The sequence below is a fragment of the Capricornis sumatraensis genome, chromosome 4, assembly GCF_032405125.1.
Source record: "Capricornis sumatraensis isolate serow.1 chromosome 4, serow.2, whole genome shotgun sequence".
In the NCBI taxonomy this organism is placed as follows: domain Eukaryota; kingdom Metazoa; phylum Chordata; class Mammalia; order Artiodactyla; family Bovidae; genus Capricornis; species Capricornis sumatraensis.
This window is the reverse complement of record NC_091072.1, coordinates 150,288,804-150,304,948: the sequence shown is the minus strand read 5'-3', so window position 1 is coordinate 150,304,948 and position 16,145 is coordinate 150,288,804. Positions and strand designations below refer to the sequence as shown.

At 51.1% G+C, this 16,145-nt stretch overlaps 1 protein-coding gene across 1 annotated transcript in view; it reads right to left on the bottom strand.

Moving 5' to 3' along the window:
• CRACR2A (calcium release activated channel regulator 2A) overlaps positions 1-16,145 on the bottom strand; it is a 71,700-nt gene that overhangs the window by 39,559 nt on the left and 15,996 nt on the right. The window contains exons 5-7 of the mRNA XM_068972137.1: positions 5,232-5,322; positions 4,084-4,179; positions 1,318-1,505 (exon numbers count right to left, since the gene is read on the bottom strand). Of these exons, the coding sequence (XP_068828238.1) occupies positions 1,318-1,505; positions 4,084-4,179; positions 5,232-5,322 (375 nt within the window). The remainder of the gene's footprint in view (positions 1-1,317; positions 1,506-4,083; positions 4,180-5,231; positions 5,323-16,145) is intronic.

Below are 16,145 nucleotides of genomic sequence, written 5' to 3'. Positions count from 1 at the left end.
TCCAGAGATTGTGTCTCTGGCTTGCTTGATGAAGATAAGGCTTCAGACAGATTTTAATCCTCACGCTGTGATTGGCTACCCCAGCCCTGGTGCTTAGCTCTGGTGCTTACTTCCACCTGCAGGCCTCACGCCTGTGCTTTCAGATGTTTGCTGCTTTTAGGCCTTGATTGAATTTTAAGAGGCTGAATCCTTAATTCTGTTTATAAAGTTAAGCACCTTGTTGACCTGCTCTCAATGGGGAGGAACTGATTTTGCTTGTTTCCAATGAAATACACCGTTCCTCCACCCGGCATCCAAGCCTTGGAATGGAAGGGCTGGTTTCGCTTTAAGCCAGCAGCTAGGGAAGACAACTATTTTTCAACTGGAGGGATCTTCCTAGGGTAAAAATCTCCAAATCTAAACACACATCCTGCCTCTCACTCTGGATCAGTCCCAGATCATACAAGACACTACATAACAGCCAGACGGCAGAACAATTTGATTTAGGCTAATGGCTTCTCAGGTGGCAGCATGTTAAAGAATCTGCCTGCCAATATAGGAGACGCAAGAGAGTGGGTTTGATCCCAGGATCAGGAAGATCTCCTGGAGGAGGGTATGAACCACTCCAGTATTCTTGCCTGGAGAATCCCTGATCTAGGAGGATCTCACATGCTGTGGGGCAAGTAAGCCCATGCATCACAACTACTGAGCCTGGCGGGCTACAGTCCAAAGGGCTGCAAAGAGTCAGACATGACTGAGCACACGCACTTCCTGCAACGGACCAAGGTTTTGCCAGCAGTCAGAGAGTGGCAGGGCTTTATCAGCAAACCATGCCCAGAGACGTGGGGCTGCCCCCACAGGGCCCACACAGAGGAAGGCTGGTGGGAAAAAAACGGGCCGAGCTGGGATGCTGCTTCCAGGCCCGTCACACGCCCTGTGACACTCTGCACACGCATGGCACACTGACCTGGGAAGATTCCCCGGCCCGCCGTGGCCTCCAGGGTCAATGTCTGGCCACTCCCCTCACTCAGCATCTTTCCCCAGACTTCCTGCTACATGGTTGGATAACATCATCCTGATCGTTTAATACATTTTCTGAGAACAAGGCTGCATGTTTCTTGTCAATCCTAGGTAATGCCTGACACAGAGCTAGTCTGCTTCATACCTCAGGATTCTAGAAGAAGGTTAGAAGAGGGACTGAGGAGCCCCGTCCCCATGTCATGAGCATGGAGAAGGGTCTGGGGTGGGGGTGGGGGCGGGGGGGGGCAGCACTCATAGGCTCAGAGCAGGGGACCAGTGTGGAGGGCAGCATCCGGGCGGCGCAAGGGTCACACTCACATCTCCTTCTCCTGGTGGAGCTTGTGGGCCTCTTGCCGGAGGCTCTCCAGCTGCTGCTGGGCGTCCTGGAGCTCCCGGGATGTCCGTTCCAGCTCCTGTGCCAGCTCCTGGTTGGTGAGTCTCAGCTTGGTGTTCTCAGCCTTAGTCTTGTGCTTGTCATTGTGCAGGGCAGTGCACTGGCCTTCCAGCTGGAAAGGCAGAAGGGGGCGTGCAGGGGGAGTGATGAGGGACCAGCTCCGTCAGGCTGCCTCTCCCGGCCCCACCTGGCTTCCTCCATGTGGCGGGCAGCAGCCCTTGCTATTGCCCCTCACCACCCTCCAGCTTCAGTCAGCTTCGTCCTGCCCCTCAATTCACACACACACACACACACACACACACACACTTCCAGGGGCAGGAAGGAGCTTCCAGAGCACTCCTGTCTCTCCCCTGTCTCCACGGGGCTACTAAACAGTCTGGGCAGGACTTCACTGGTGGTCTAGTCGTTGAGAATCCACCTGCCAGTGCAGGAGAAGAGGGTTTGATCCCTGGTCCGAGAAGCTTCCACAGGCTGAGGCACAACTAAGCTACAATATTGAGCCCACGCTCTGGAGCCCAGGAGCTGCAACCACTGTGCCTGTGTCCTAGAGTCCGCGGTCCGCAAGAGAAACCACCACAGTGAGAAGCCCTCCCGCCGTGACAGAAAGTGACCCTGACTCACCCAACTAGAGAAAGGCCCATGTGCAGCAACGAGAACCCAGCAGAGCCAAAATGAAATCCAGTTTTTAAAGCAACATTTTTTTTTTTAAACAGTCCTGGGAGGGGGCTGCACCATTCAGAAAGACCATCATCTGCCCCTCTATCCCAGTGCTGATGACCATCGTCTCACCAGTGGTCTCATCAATGTCTTAGGCGCTCATGAAACCCCTCGTGTCCTCCACACTAGCTGCTTCCCCTTGGTCCTTGATGGAGGTGGAAACTGCTAAGTGTCGTTCTTCACACAGCCACCTTCCCCGGTCATGAATCCTGAATATCAATCTATTTATTCCCTTTTCCTCTCTCAGTTAAACAAGTCCGAGTCCTTTCATCTAGACAAGTTTGCTATTTCCTAAGGGTTTGCAGGGTTTGCAGCCACAAACCCTGCAAACCCTTAGGAAATAGCTCAAACCGGTCCAACCAAACATGGACCTTTTCTCATGTCCCTAAAGCAACTAAACACCTTAAGGTTTTTCTGGCTGGTGATTAGTCTGTACAGAGCTTCTAACCCTCTCACCAGAGAAAGACGCAAAGCAAGGCACACAGATCATAATGGATTTAGTTGAATGAATGTGGCCAATAAGAGGAAAAGGAAGCAAAAACAAGAACGTCTGTGCCAATCTCAAGAGGCCCCTGAGTAATCAGGCAAGCATGCAGTAATTAAGTCGAGTGGCAATCATTCATTGAAGGGATAAATCTATTCGGGAAGAACTTAATACGGAACAGTAAGGAGGAGAAGCCAGGTATGACTGTGCGGGGGGATGGGGAGGCAGCTGGCAGTTCCGCGCATTGAGAGCATCTCGCTGCAGGAGAAAAACCAAAATCTACGGGTTGGGGATTCGCAGGAGTGGACCTGTCTTCCAGCCTTAGCACAGGGTGTCTTCAAGCGTATTTTAATGTGCTGCTAAAAATATCCCTCTCTTTTCAAATGGAAGCAGTGCGTCTGGGTCTGTCCAGGGCTGGATTCCTTCCAGCTCCAAACAAAGCAAAACAGAGGCCAAGTGGCAACGGTCGTCTCTCTACCTATGGGCCCCTCGCTTTGGAGAGGAGGCTTGCCTAGGTTTCCCTGGTGGCTCAGATGGTAAAGAATCCGCCTGCAATGCAGGAGACCCAGGTTCCATCCCTGGGTCAGGAAGATCCCCTGGAGAAGGGAACGGCAATCCACTGCAGTAATTTTGTCTGAAGAATTCTATGGACAGAGGAGCCTGGCAGGCTACAGTCCATGGGGTCACAGAGAGTCAGGCGAGCCTGAGTACGCACGTGCTATAGAATAGAAAACCTCAGAGCTTGTCACATGTTAGGAGAGTGAGCATGTTTCATGGAACTTTGGTTTCAGTTACTCACACACGCAAGTGTGTGCGAGCTCCAAAGTCATTGATTTTTCACTTGCCTAGAGAGTCCATCTCTCTGGGGTCCTGGGCCAGGGTCTCCCAGACAGGGTGGATGCACACAGGGATACTGCCTAGCCTGCCTCTGGGGACTCAGGTGCATCAAGGGAGCATCTGGTGTCGGCATTGATCCTGCGGAGTGATGGGAGCAGTCGCAAAGGGGCTGATGCGCATTTTCTGGGTGCATGGGAAGAGACGGAACAGACAAATGGACCTTTGAGGAGCCTCTTCCAACTGGACGCATCCCCAGCCATTCCGGCAGGAAGACATCACAGTCTGTAGCCCCCTCCCCCCAAATCAGTGACTGTCCCCATGTCTCAGCATTTCCCTCCGCTCTCACACAGGATGCAGGAAACAAACTAGCGTTTCGGCTTTCTGGTGGCTCCCAGGCATAATTATACCTCCATGTCTGCAGATACCTCGACCGTCGGCAATTTTTCCAAGTTAAACACCAGGCATGGGAGAGTATAAAGTTTTATCTTGGGATCACCTGTGATTTCAAATGCTCTCTTTTGTACCACTAAATGGTTCTTCTCAGATTGGAAAAAAATTAAGTCCTTAAGTGAAGGGCAGGGAAAGTGGGTAAGAAAAGAGGGGAGGATAGAGTAGAGAGTCGGGTCCTCTGAGGATGCGGAGGAAAGCTTACCCGCTTCTGCTTCTGGACCAGCTGTTCCAGCTCCTGCTCCTTTGAGAGCAGCTTCCGCTCTAGCTCCTGACTGCGGGCCCGGAACCTCTCCGTGTCCTGCCAGACCAGGAAGAGGGACACGTGAGGCCCAAAGGCACCTGGATGGAGACTGCTTTCATCACCTTGAACCTGCTTAACAGCAGGATCCACTCAGCCTTTGGACTTCCAGTAGTCTTGTACAGATGTGAGAGGTGGACCATAAAGAATGCTGAGTGCTGAAGAACTGATGCTTTCAAATTGTGGTGCTAAGACGACTCTTGACAGTCCCTTGGACAGCAAGAAGATCAAACCAGTCAATCCTAGAGGAAATCAACCCTGAATATTCACTGGAAGGACTGATGCTGAAGCTGAAGCTCCAATACTTTGGCCACCTGATGTGAAAGCCAACTCACTGGGGAAAAAAAAAAAAAAAACCCTGATGCTGGGAGAGATTGAGGGCAGGAGGGGAAGGGGACAATAGAGGATGCGGTGGTTGGATGGCGTCATCCACTCAATGGACATGAGTTTGAGCAAACTCTGGGAGATAGTGAAGGACAGAGAAGCCTGGTATGCAGCAGTCCATGGGGTTGCAAAGAGTTGGACACGGCTTAGCCACTGAACAGCAACAACAAACGACATCCCAGAGCTTCAGTGACCCCCCTGTCCACGTGGACAGGGAGCATGCACACTAGCTCCCTCCAGGAATGACCAAAATCAAGCCCAGCCTTCAGGAAGCTTTCAGTGGTGAACCCCTCAATCCCTCTGTAATCCTCGTTCGCTCATTGACCCAACAGACACTTGTGGATTGCCTGCCTCCTCTGCTCCAGGCACAGTGGGGATGCCAAGGGCACATCAGCCCATAAAAGAGGACGACCCCTGCTCTCTGGGGCCAACAACTTAATGGGACGTGACAGACCACAATCGATCAAAATGAACCAGTAAATTACATGCCAAATTTGAAGGTGACAACGACCTTGAAAAAAAAAAAAAGCCAAGAAATGGGAAATCAATAATGCCGTGGGGATACTGCAATCTTAGGTCCAGGAGGCGGAAGGCGGTCAGAGCAGGTGCTATTTCACTATTTCAGCCCGGCCAGCACAGCCAAGCCCCGGACTTGAATGGACTCTCACCTTTAGGAGAAACTGCTCCTTCTCAGTTTTGATTTGCTGTTCCATCTCCTCGTAGAGGTGCTGGATTTCTTCATCATAGGCAGCGATTTTCCTGCACAGGTGACAAGAGGAGAGTCTGATGAGATGCCTCTATTCCCCAGTGGAGCTCTGGGTGGTGGGGGGACCACGTGGGTTGGTCAGCCAAGACTGCAGGGTCAGCTCCTCAGGATCAGCAGACCACGGAGGGCCAGCAGGACCCTCTCGTCCTCCTGTCTCCCGCCCGTCCCTCCCAGATGACCCACACACTTGCTGGTGAGGAGGGGAGCATCCCGGCTCCATCTTCTTGCGCGATGCTTTACGCCAGCATCAACCCACCCAGCCTCGGGCACTCATCATCGCATTGCCCACCGATCCCTATGCTTGTCCACAGCATAAAAGTGTGGGCGCTTTCTCTGCTTGGTTTCTTGGTTTATCTCTTTTCCATGTTGGATGCTTTCTTTCCACCTGGCTCCATCAGCACTGCCTGAGCTGTACTCTCCTAGTGTGCTGAACTTTGGGTGACCTTCGTTTTTCACAGGCTCTCAAAAGGTTCCATGGTGATGACCACCACCTCCATCGCAACACCCCCCTACAGAGGGAGGGGCCGCTCCTGTCCAAGGACTCAGACCATCTCAGCACAGGGCCTTGGGGAGGGTGAAACTCAAAGTGTTAGTCTCTCAGTCATGTCCAGCTCTTTGCAAACCTATGGGCTGTAGCCCACCAGGCTCCTCTATGCACGGAGCTCTCCAGGCAAGAATACTGGAGTGGGTTGCCATTCCTTTCTCCAGGGGATCTTCCTGACCCAGGGATCGAACTCAAGTCTCCCGCACCACAGCCCATGGGCTGGTCTTTCCTCACTCGCTGTCTGCTAGGGGAACCTGGCATCCCTTGCACAGGCCACACTTTTGATTGGCGTCCTTTCAGTTCTACAGGAACCACACAGCCACCCCAGAACGCACGGTCAAGGTTACTCACTGATCTGAGTTCACCTTCCTGGTTGTACCTCCAAGACCGTGAACCTGACTTGGAGTGAGTACCGCATTGGCCCAGGGTTGTGCCCAGAGAGAAGGGCACAGCTCCCCAAGACTCTTCTGAGCTGAGGCTCTCTGTTCACCACTGGACCTCCCATTTTGGGAGTAACAGGCACCTTTTTGGCAAAGAAGGAGAACCCTTTTCTCAGTAAATGACAAATGGTTGGATTGCTGCTTTGATTCTTAGCTACCCCACAACAATTACAAGAAAATCTTGGTGAGAAACAAGGGACTGAGACACCTGCGGTTGTACAGGGACCCCCTGGAGACAGAAATGGACACAGTGGATGGGAAATTTCAGAGATAAAGATAGTCTTCTCCTGGTGCCTGGAACTGTCTTCCTGTGATGGACGAACTTCAAATGCTACATGGCAAATGGTATTCAGGAAAACTACAGACAGTGATTCCAACTATACAAGCACCAGAGAACTGATAAAGTGAGATGAGAAAAACTTCGAAATGGATTTGGCGCTGCTCAAGTCATACTAATTACAATCATTCATATAAGCTATGTACCATGTAAGCCTAATAACCATGCAGGGCATTAATTCTACATTATAATTAAACCTGTTATATTAACTTGAAGTTTTATTGGATTAAATTAATAAACTTTATGCTTTTCATGCTCACATGTCAGTTTGTTAGTCGTGAAGTAAGTAATTTTATAAACACAGATGTGAGAATTGGACTATAAAGAAGGCTGAGCACTGAAGAATTGATGCTTTTGAACTGTGGTACTGGAGAAGACTCTTCAGAGTCCCTTGGACAGCAAGGAGATCCAACCAATCCATCCTAAAGGAAATCAGTCCTGAATATTCATTGGAAGGACTGATGCTAAAGCTGAAACTCCAATACTCTGGCGAAGAGCTGACTCATTGGAAAAGACCCTGACACTGGGAAAGATTGAAGGCAGGAGGAGAAGGGGATGACAGAGGATGAGATGGTTGGATGGCATCATGAGTTTGAGCAATGTTCAGGAGATGGTGTAGGACAGGGAAGTCCATGGGATCTTGAAGAGTTGCACACAACTTAGCGTCTGAACCTCAAGGACAACAGCAAAACAAATGGAGGGAAGAGAGATGCAGCCTCTGAATGGCACCTACCCCAGCCCTCATCACGGAGGAGGGACCCACCACAAAGAAGCCCTGGGATACAGGTGGGCATCAGTGGTCCTGGGCCCATATGGGCTCCCACACGGAACTCATACTTTGGAAATGCTTTTGAACAAACCTGGTCTCCTTGGGGGTTGCTGAGGCGTGAAGGACTTCAGAGGTTGAGCCGTGACCCAGGGCTGGACACACAAGCTCGAGAATGAGAATATTAAGGTGCTGTGTATACCACAGGCATCACTAACCCAGCTCAGGGGGTGCAGACGGCCAGGGTTATGATCCCGGAACCAGCTCATTTCCTCTGTGTGACCTTGGGTAAATGCTTCGACATCCTTTGATCCCAGGATAACAGCTGCTCCCCATTCCTCCCAGCATCGTCACAGTGAACGAGCAGGTAAAGTGTTTGGAACTGCAAAGTCCTAGACAGATATAAGGGATTATTTATCATCCTAATTATTATCACGGGCTCCAGAGAGCAAGGGCCAGTGCTCCGCAAGGGGTGGAGGGTCTTTGTTTTAAGGAAAAAAGGGCTGCTGGGTTTGGAAAGGGTTAGAAGCAATCAGAAAGGTGAAGAAGAGAAAGCTTAGTCAATAAAACCTCCTGTCGGAGTGATCCATTAGAGACGCAAGCTGTGTGTGAGCAGGGGCTGCAGAGAAATTACTTCTCTGGGAGAAACAGTGGCAAGAGGCGCTCTCAAAAGATGTGGGCATATGGCATGTGGTGCCCCAGCCAAGCTCACCACATTCTGCCATCAGAGGAAAGAGGCAACTGACTGTGTTTGCTTTTTACACACCCCTTTGTTGCCACAGTTTCTGGAACCACTCAGATTGCCTGATGCACAAACACAGGCTCTGAAGTCTTCTCCATGAGGATTACTCCATCTGTTCCAATTTCCTGACCCCCTTCCCTGACCTCAGAGAACACCGCATGTCTTTATCTGAAGCTTTCAAAATCCTGAATGACTCTTTGCTTTGGGTTTATGCAGTCTCCACCAGGTTATGGACACTCAGACACTGATGTCACCCACAGGGGCTGTGCTCAAAGTGTTAACACTGAAAACCTGTAAGAAATAAATATAAGACTTTGGATACCAGACTCAGAAGTCCATGGGTGGACCACATGGGGTGGCAGGGAAATGCCAGATTCCAGGGGAATCGAAGAATTTGGGGGTTGAAAGGCTTGTCTGATCCAACCATGTTTCCAGTGTTAGAGTCCTTGCCATAATATCTCCACCAAGTATGTACCCAAAGTGGTTTAGAACAGCTCCAGTGAGAGAGAATGCTGTTTCTAACCAGCCCTTTTAGAGCGAATGACCTACCGAAAGCCAGGGTAAAAGGTCTAACCAACCTCAAAGAGAAATGCCACCCTGGGTGTCTGACTACAGTGGACTCCCTCTCTTGCAAGGATGACTTGTGTGTGTGTGTGTGTGTGTGTGTGTGTGTGTGTGTGGTGTGTGCATGTGCACAGTATCAGGCGTATTGGAGATCTAAGGATGGGACGTGTGTGGGAAGCAAGGAGGGCTGGAGATAGCGATGCTCCCCATCAGTACAAGGCTTAGGTTCAGAGAGAATTCTCAGGGAGCAAGACCTTTCCCTGCCAGCCTCTGACAGGCACCGTGGAAATTAATTAACCTTCACCAACCGCACATGGAGAGTCAAGGTGCCAGGCGTGAGCAGAGTATTTTAATCCTCAGCACCCTGGGGCCCCAGCTAACGGCACACGGGCGAGGCCTTCCCGCTGTCAACTATTAATTGGTCAAAATATTTTTTCCCCCAGTTTGCTCTCTCCTTTTCCTTTCCTTAGGAACAAAGGGTCTCAGAAAATCACCAGGTCCAGTGTCTAGGTTCTAGGCAGGATGTGCTGAAATTACTCCAGGAAACAATGCCATGTCTTCCTTCCCTAAATGGAGGTGTAGTTTTGAGCTTGGACAGGACAAGCAGCATTTGTCTGCATTTTAGATACATTTCAGAAACTTGAACTCAAAGGACAGCTTAAGCAATGGCCACAGGCCTTGGAGAGGGGTCGTTCTGATTTCATGTGTGTGCCTGTGGACTCTGGTTTGCAGAGCCTGGAGAGAGGCAGATGCAGAGAGAGGAAGAGCCCCTCCCATCACAGACACGTGTCCTGTGTGTCCACAGGAAGGCAAATGAGGGTCGAGGCAGGGAGGGGGGCAGTCTGTGGTCACCCGGTTCCTGGGGCCAGAGCGGCGGGAGAACCCAGGCTTCAACTCCCAGCCCATGCCCTCCAGCCTGTCCTCGCAGCATATGATATCACATACGTGGGCTCTAAAGAAAATGGTACAAATAAACTTATTTACAACACAGAAATAGAGGCACAGACGCAGAAAACTTACGGTAAACTTAAGCGGTAAGTTTACACGGTAGACTTACGGTTACTGGGGAGGAAAATGGGGCTGGGGGCATAAATTGGGAGATTGGGATTGACATGTGCGCACTGCTATATACAAAACAGACAAGTAATAAGGACCTACTGTATACCACAGGGAACTCTACTCAGTACTCTGTAATGACCTACATGAGAAAAGAATTTTAAAAAGATATATTATATATCACATATACATATATATGGGTTCCCCAGTGGGTCAGCTGTAAGGAATCCTCCTGCAATGCAGGATACCTGGGTTCGATCCCTGGGTCAGGAAGATTACCTGAAGAAGAGAGTGGCTACCCACTCCAGTATTCGTGCCAGGAGAATCCCATGGACAGAGGAGCCTGGTGGGCTACAGTCCAAGGGATCTCAGAGTTGGACTGACTGAAGCGACTTAGCATGCGCGTGTGCACACACACACACATGCACACACATGCACACACACATGTAGATATATGGGTTTCCCTGGTGGCTCAGATGGTAAAGAATCCACCTGCAATGTGGGAGGCTTGGGTTTGATCCTCGGGTTGGGAAGATCCCCTGGAGGAGGTCTTGGCAAGCTACTCCAGCATTCCTGCCTGGAGAAACCCCATGGACAGAGGAGCCTGGTGGGCTACAGTCCACGGGGTCAGAAAGAGTCAGATGCAACTAAGCACAGCACAGCATATATGTATGTAGAGCTGATTCACTTTGCTGTATAGCAGAAACTAATATAACATGTAAATCAACGATACACCAATAAAAATTTTTAAAAAGAAAGCTGACGATTCCACATCTCTGTGTTCTGGATTGTCAGCATCCAAACTGCATCTGGTGTCTGTCAATTGTGGAGTGAGAGAGCACGGGGGCGAGGAGCGGGGCTGAATGTCTGGGGGCTGCCCCCTTCCCGTCTCCCCGACCCCTGCCCCTCATGCTCTGTTCACAGAATGGAGACCCTGGGCCAGAAGCATCTCAGTGAGTCTGCTTTTTGCCAGAGAAGAAAATGGAAGCGCATTCCGCCTCCGCCAACTTCGTGGTTGGGACGCAGACTCGCCACCGCTCCCTGCTGCCTTTTCCTTGCAACTGCGGTCTCCAGAGGCAAAGGGAGGCTCTTACTAGAAAAATTCACTAGGGTTCTCTTGCTCCCCTGAAAGCAGTCTCTCTCAGTCTCTCTGTCGTCTGTCTCCCTCTCTCTCTCTCTCTCTCACACACACACACACACACAGGATTAGAGTATCACTGAATGAAAGGCAAACATACGAGTTTGTCGAAAATTCTGCGAAGGCTGTAAAATCGCCAATTGGATTTTCAAGATGGATGGTTTCTCCCTAATCAGATTCTGCTGCCTTGTATAAACCAACTTTGCAGCTTTATCCCAGCCTATAAAACAAACCATTCTTCATTAGTCAGGTGTACAAATCATGCTCCCAGTAACCATAGAGCACAATCATCCTCACTGTTCCTTCTGCTCTCAGGGCAAAGTTAACAATGTGCTTCTGCCTCCGATGATAGGATACCAATTTAAAAAACACAGGCGTGACTAAGCCGTGGCCTCATGGCCGAGGGCCCACCCCGAGAACTTCCCTCTACTCAGAGAACAGGAGAGGAGTTACAGACTGGAAGAGCCAGGGTGTGCCTGTTGCAGCCTGGTACCTTCCGGAAGTTTTTTCAGTCGTGTCCGACTCTTTGGGACCCCGTGGACTGTAGCCCACCAGTCTGCCTCCTCTGTCCATGGAATTCTCCAGGCAAGAACACTAGAGTGGGTTGCCATTCCCTTCCCCAGGGGATCTTCCAGACCCAGGGATCGAACCTGAGTCTCCTGCATTGCAGGTGAATTCCTTACCATCTAAGCCACCAAGGAAGCCCCTGAGTGACTAACACACACACCTTCTAGAAGCTAGACAGCATTTCTCAGTGAGGTCTGGGGTCTACCTGTTTCAGAACCCACCCCCAGGACATACTGATTTAGACCCTCTGGGGTAGGAACCTAAGGATCTACCTTTTAACCCAGAGCCCCTGGTCATTCTGAAACAATCTAACTTGCCAGAACCACACAGCTAAGATTCATCACAAGGACTACTGGTCATACACACAATGCTTTAATTGCCATCAGTGGTCCCCGACCTTTTTGGCACCAGGGACCATTTTCATGGAAGATAATTCCCTCCTGCCCAGGGTGATGGTTGGGGGGGATTGTTTTCCGGATGATTCAAGTTGCATTACAGTAACTGTGCCCTTTATTTCTATTATTATTCCATGAGCTCACCTCAGATCAGCAGGCATTAGATCCCGGAGGTTGGGGACCCCTGCCCTATCTGGTGGCAAGGTCAAAGAAACAGTGATTCCCCCCCCCCGCCCCCATCACAGAACACCAGCTCTCAGGCTTGTCTCAGGTACCAGGTATCCCAGTTGGGCTGCCTGTCAGGTTGTGAGACACCCTCCCTCCTGGTCGGGACACCTTCTCGGGGCTGAGGGAAGTGAGTCTGCACAGACAGCAGCGGGACAGTGGCTGGGAGGGTGGAGTTGCAAGTGCAGCCCACTCCCGCCAACCTCCATGCTCCTGAGAAACTGCCCAAGGCCTGAACATCTGGACCAGGAAACACTGTGCAGATGAGGGACCGATGCCAACGAGGGTGTGGGCTAAGCTCGCCAAGGCCAAAGGTGGTCCACCCAGGATGCAGAAAGGGCAGCCTGGGGGTGTTTCCAGGCTCCAAGCTGCAGAAGATGGAGCCGAGGCTGCCTTTGATCTCGAAAGCACTTCTATTCAAAGAGCTCAAAGCACTCCCCAGATACAGCCTAATCCATCTTCTCCCCCATCCTCGGGGTTAGATCCTGGTAAGGAACTCAACCCAGCAACTCCTCCAGCAGATTCCAGCTCTGGTCCAAAGTCAGGAGAGTTTATACATGTGGACTTGGAGCCCCCACTCCAGACCAAGCCAATGGGGTCCTCCTGGGGTGTGGTTCCAGAATCCCTACCGTTGCTGCTGCCTCCGGGCAGCCCCATTCTACATCTGGAAAGCCCAAGCTTTTTTTTTTCTGAATCACCATAAATGGCAAGATGCTTTCTACAGTGGAAGAGTTCATCACTCTGATGGCCAGAAGTCCTTTCTCATGTTAAACTACTCATACGTCTCCTAAGGTAAAGTATAAGTTTCTCCAAGTCTCTGCATGGTGCATGCAGAGAAGAGTGGCTTGGTTGCGACCTGATCTCCCTTTTCCTCAGAGGGAAGTGGAGGCGCTGGAGGGCACGCACCTACCTCTGGAGGCGCAGCAGAGGAGCTGGGCATTAGCCCAAGGTCCCTGCATTCGACCTGCCCCTGCCTCACCCCACTGGGTCATGGCTGCTTGCCTGTGGACATGCAGCAGCACCAAACACCGAACCCAGATTCTAGCCCAAATCTGAGGGTTTCTCAACCCCTGTTCTAAGGGACAGGGTGGGGGGAGGTGGAAGGCTCCCAGACTTGCCTCCTTCCCCTGCTCCTGAGGTGCAGAGTCAGAAAATGAAGCCGCCAGCAGGGAGGAAAGGCCCCGCACTGTTTCTGACACTATCTCAATCCTCGAGTCTCCAGACATCAAGATGCCACCCCCAAGCATCCCACCTGCTGCATCCTCCTCCCTCCCAGAGCCTGGAGGTGACCCTGGAAGATGCTGGGGGCCCTTCCTCACTCACTGCAGCAAAACTAACCACGAGGGGCACAGCCAGCGTGGGAGCTGGGGCCAGGAGTGCCCCCAGGTTAGTCACATTTCTCTGGGCCCCTTGGGAGAGAGAACCGAGGTGTGTGGTTCAGAAAAGGAGGGGGAAGCCGAGGCTACTGCTGCTGCCAATGGCAACGCTGTCGAGTGTTTCAACAGCCCAGGGATTTTCTGGTCGGCTCTGCAGCACAATTTTTACGGCTCTGCCTCCTGGGCGTGATTGTAAACTCCTCAGAGATGGGGACTCTGTGTTCTGTTTGCCCAGTTCAGCCTGGCACAGAGCAAATGCCCGCTATGCATGCATGCTAAGTTGCTTTAGTTGTGTTTGACTCTTTTGCAACCCCATGGACTGTAGCCCACCAGGCTCCTGTGTCCACGGGATTCTCCAGATGAGAATACTGGAGTGGGTAGCCATTTCCTTCTTCAGGGGATCTTCCCGACCCAGGGATCAAACCCACATCTCTCACATGCCAGGTACTAGTCACATGCGGCCGTGCCCTGGTGCCCAGCCCCAGGAGGCCCACAGCAGTCAAGCCTTGTCACCCTCTCTGGGTGACGCACATGTCCCAGATAGACTGACGAGTTAGACCTTGGACTGAACAGTCGGCTCAAGGGGGAGCCTGGGAGATGCTCTGACAGTCGTCAAGGTTCCCCGACTCTAGCCCAGGGGACTTTGCTGGGGTCCAATGGCTAAGACTCTGTGCTCCCAATACAGGGACCCCAGGTTCGATCCCTGGTCAGGGAATCAGATCCCACATGCCATAACTAAAGATCCTGTGTGCCACAACTAAGATCCAGGACAGCCAAATAAATACATTTTTTAAAAATTCTCCATACCTCCTTTTCTCGCTAACCAGAGTGTGTCTCTCCCTCAAACAAGCCCAAACTCCCAAACTCGCCTCCTAGATGTCCCAGCATCACTTGGCCTCACCTGAGCTATTTGTAAAGCCTCCCATTTAACTATTCCGTATCCTTCTGTTGCTACTGCTGCTAAGTCGCTTCCGTTGTGTCCGACTCTGTGCGACCCTATGGACAGCAGCCCACCAGGCTCCTCTGTCCACAGGATTCTCTAGGCAAGAATACTGGAGTGGGTTGCCATTTCCTTCTCCAGTATCCTTCTGTATCCTTGGAAGAAAAGTTATGACCAACCTAGACAGCATATTAAAAAGCAGAGACATTACTTTGCCAACAAAGGTCTGTCTAGTCAGAGCTATGGTCTTTCCAATAGTTATGTATGGATGTGAGAGTTGAACTATAAAGAAAGCTCAGCAGTGAAGAATTGATGCTTTTGAACTGTAGTGTTGGAGAAGACTCTTGAGAGTCCCTTGGACTGCAAGGAGATCCAACCAGTCAAGCCTAAAGGAAATCAGTCTTGAGTGTTCATTGGAAGGACTGATGCTAAAGCTGAAACTCCAATATTTTGGCCACCTGATGTGAAGAGCTGACTCATTGGAAAAGACTCTGATGCTGGGGAATATTGAAGGTGGGAGGAGAAGGGGACAACAGAGGATGAGACGGTTAGATGGCATCACTGACTCAATGGACATAAGTTTGAGCAAGCTCTGGGAGTTGGTGAAGGACAGAGAAGCCTGGCGTGCTGCAGTCCATGGGGTCGTAGAGTCGGACACAATTGAGCAACTGAACTGATCCTTCTGGGGTTTCAGTTTCTTGTTTGCCTTGAGCTACAAGGACCTCCAGGGATCACCTGGTTCAGGTAGAACCAGGAAGCAGGATATAATGAGTGCTTTTTCTTTCTTTAAGGGAAGAAAAGAGAATGCAGAGACTCCAATGGGACCTACTGCGTATTTCTTATTGCTGGGCTTCCTAGGTAAATAACTCATCTGCCAATGCAGGAAACACAAGAGACACAGTTCAATCCCTAGGTCAGGAGGATCCCCTGGAGGAGGAGATGGCAACCCATTCCTGTATTCTTGCTTGGGAAATCCCATGGACAGAGGAGCCTGGTGGGCTACAGTCCATGGGGTCACAAAGAGTCAGACATGACTGAGTATGCACGTGCTATAAAATAGAAAACCTCAGAGTTCGTCACATGTAAGGAGAGCGAGCATGTTTCATGAAACTTTGGTTTCAGTTACTCAGACATGCAAGCGTGTGTGAGCTCCAAAGTCAAGTGCATTTCTTCTGATGAGTCTCCATCAGAAAGTTTAAACAGCACCAATCCTGTTCTCTAAGGCTGCCAGTAAGGAAACAGGAGCACAGAGAGGTAAAGCACATTGCCTGAGGTCACACAGCTGGTCGGTGGCAGGGCCCGGGCGGGAGCTCAGGGTGCTCCTGTGCCCATTTCAGTGCTCTGCTTGCTACAGGCCTCTGGGAAATCGACTGCCAGACAGTTCAGTGACCCCCACCCCAGCCGAGGGTGGACTCCATCAGCTGACCCAGGGTAGGGGTAGCTGGCCGGGATGTGGACACAGAGGGCTGGAACTCCTGGCTGAACTAACTTCTCCCACACAGCCGACAGTGAACTTGACTTTCAGCTCATGAACTTTATAACCATCATTAAACTGGGACAAAAGCACGAATGGAAGCCACTTACAGATGGATGTGAGGACTGAAAGGCTCTGAAGTAAGTCTCTCCCTGTGGGGGTGCAGGCCACAGAGGGCCCCCCTGCAGGGAAGATTCTAAGCCCTGAGCTGGGTCACTGTGGCCACTCAGGCCCCCGCCTCCCTAGGGAACA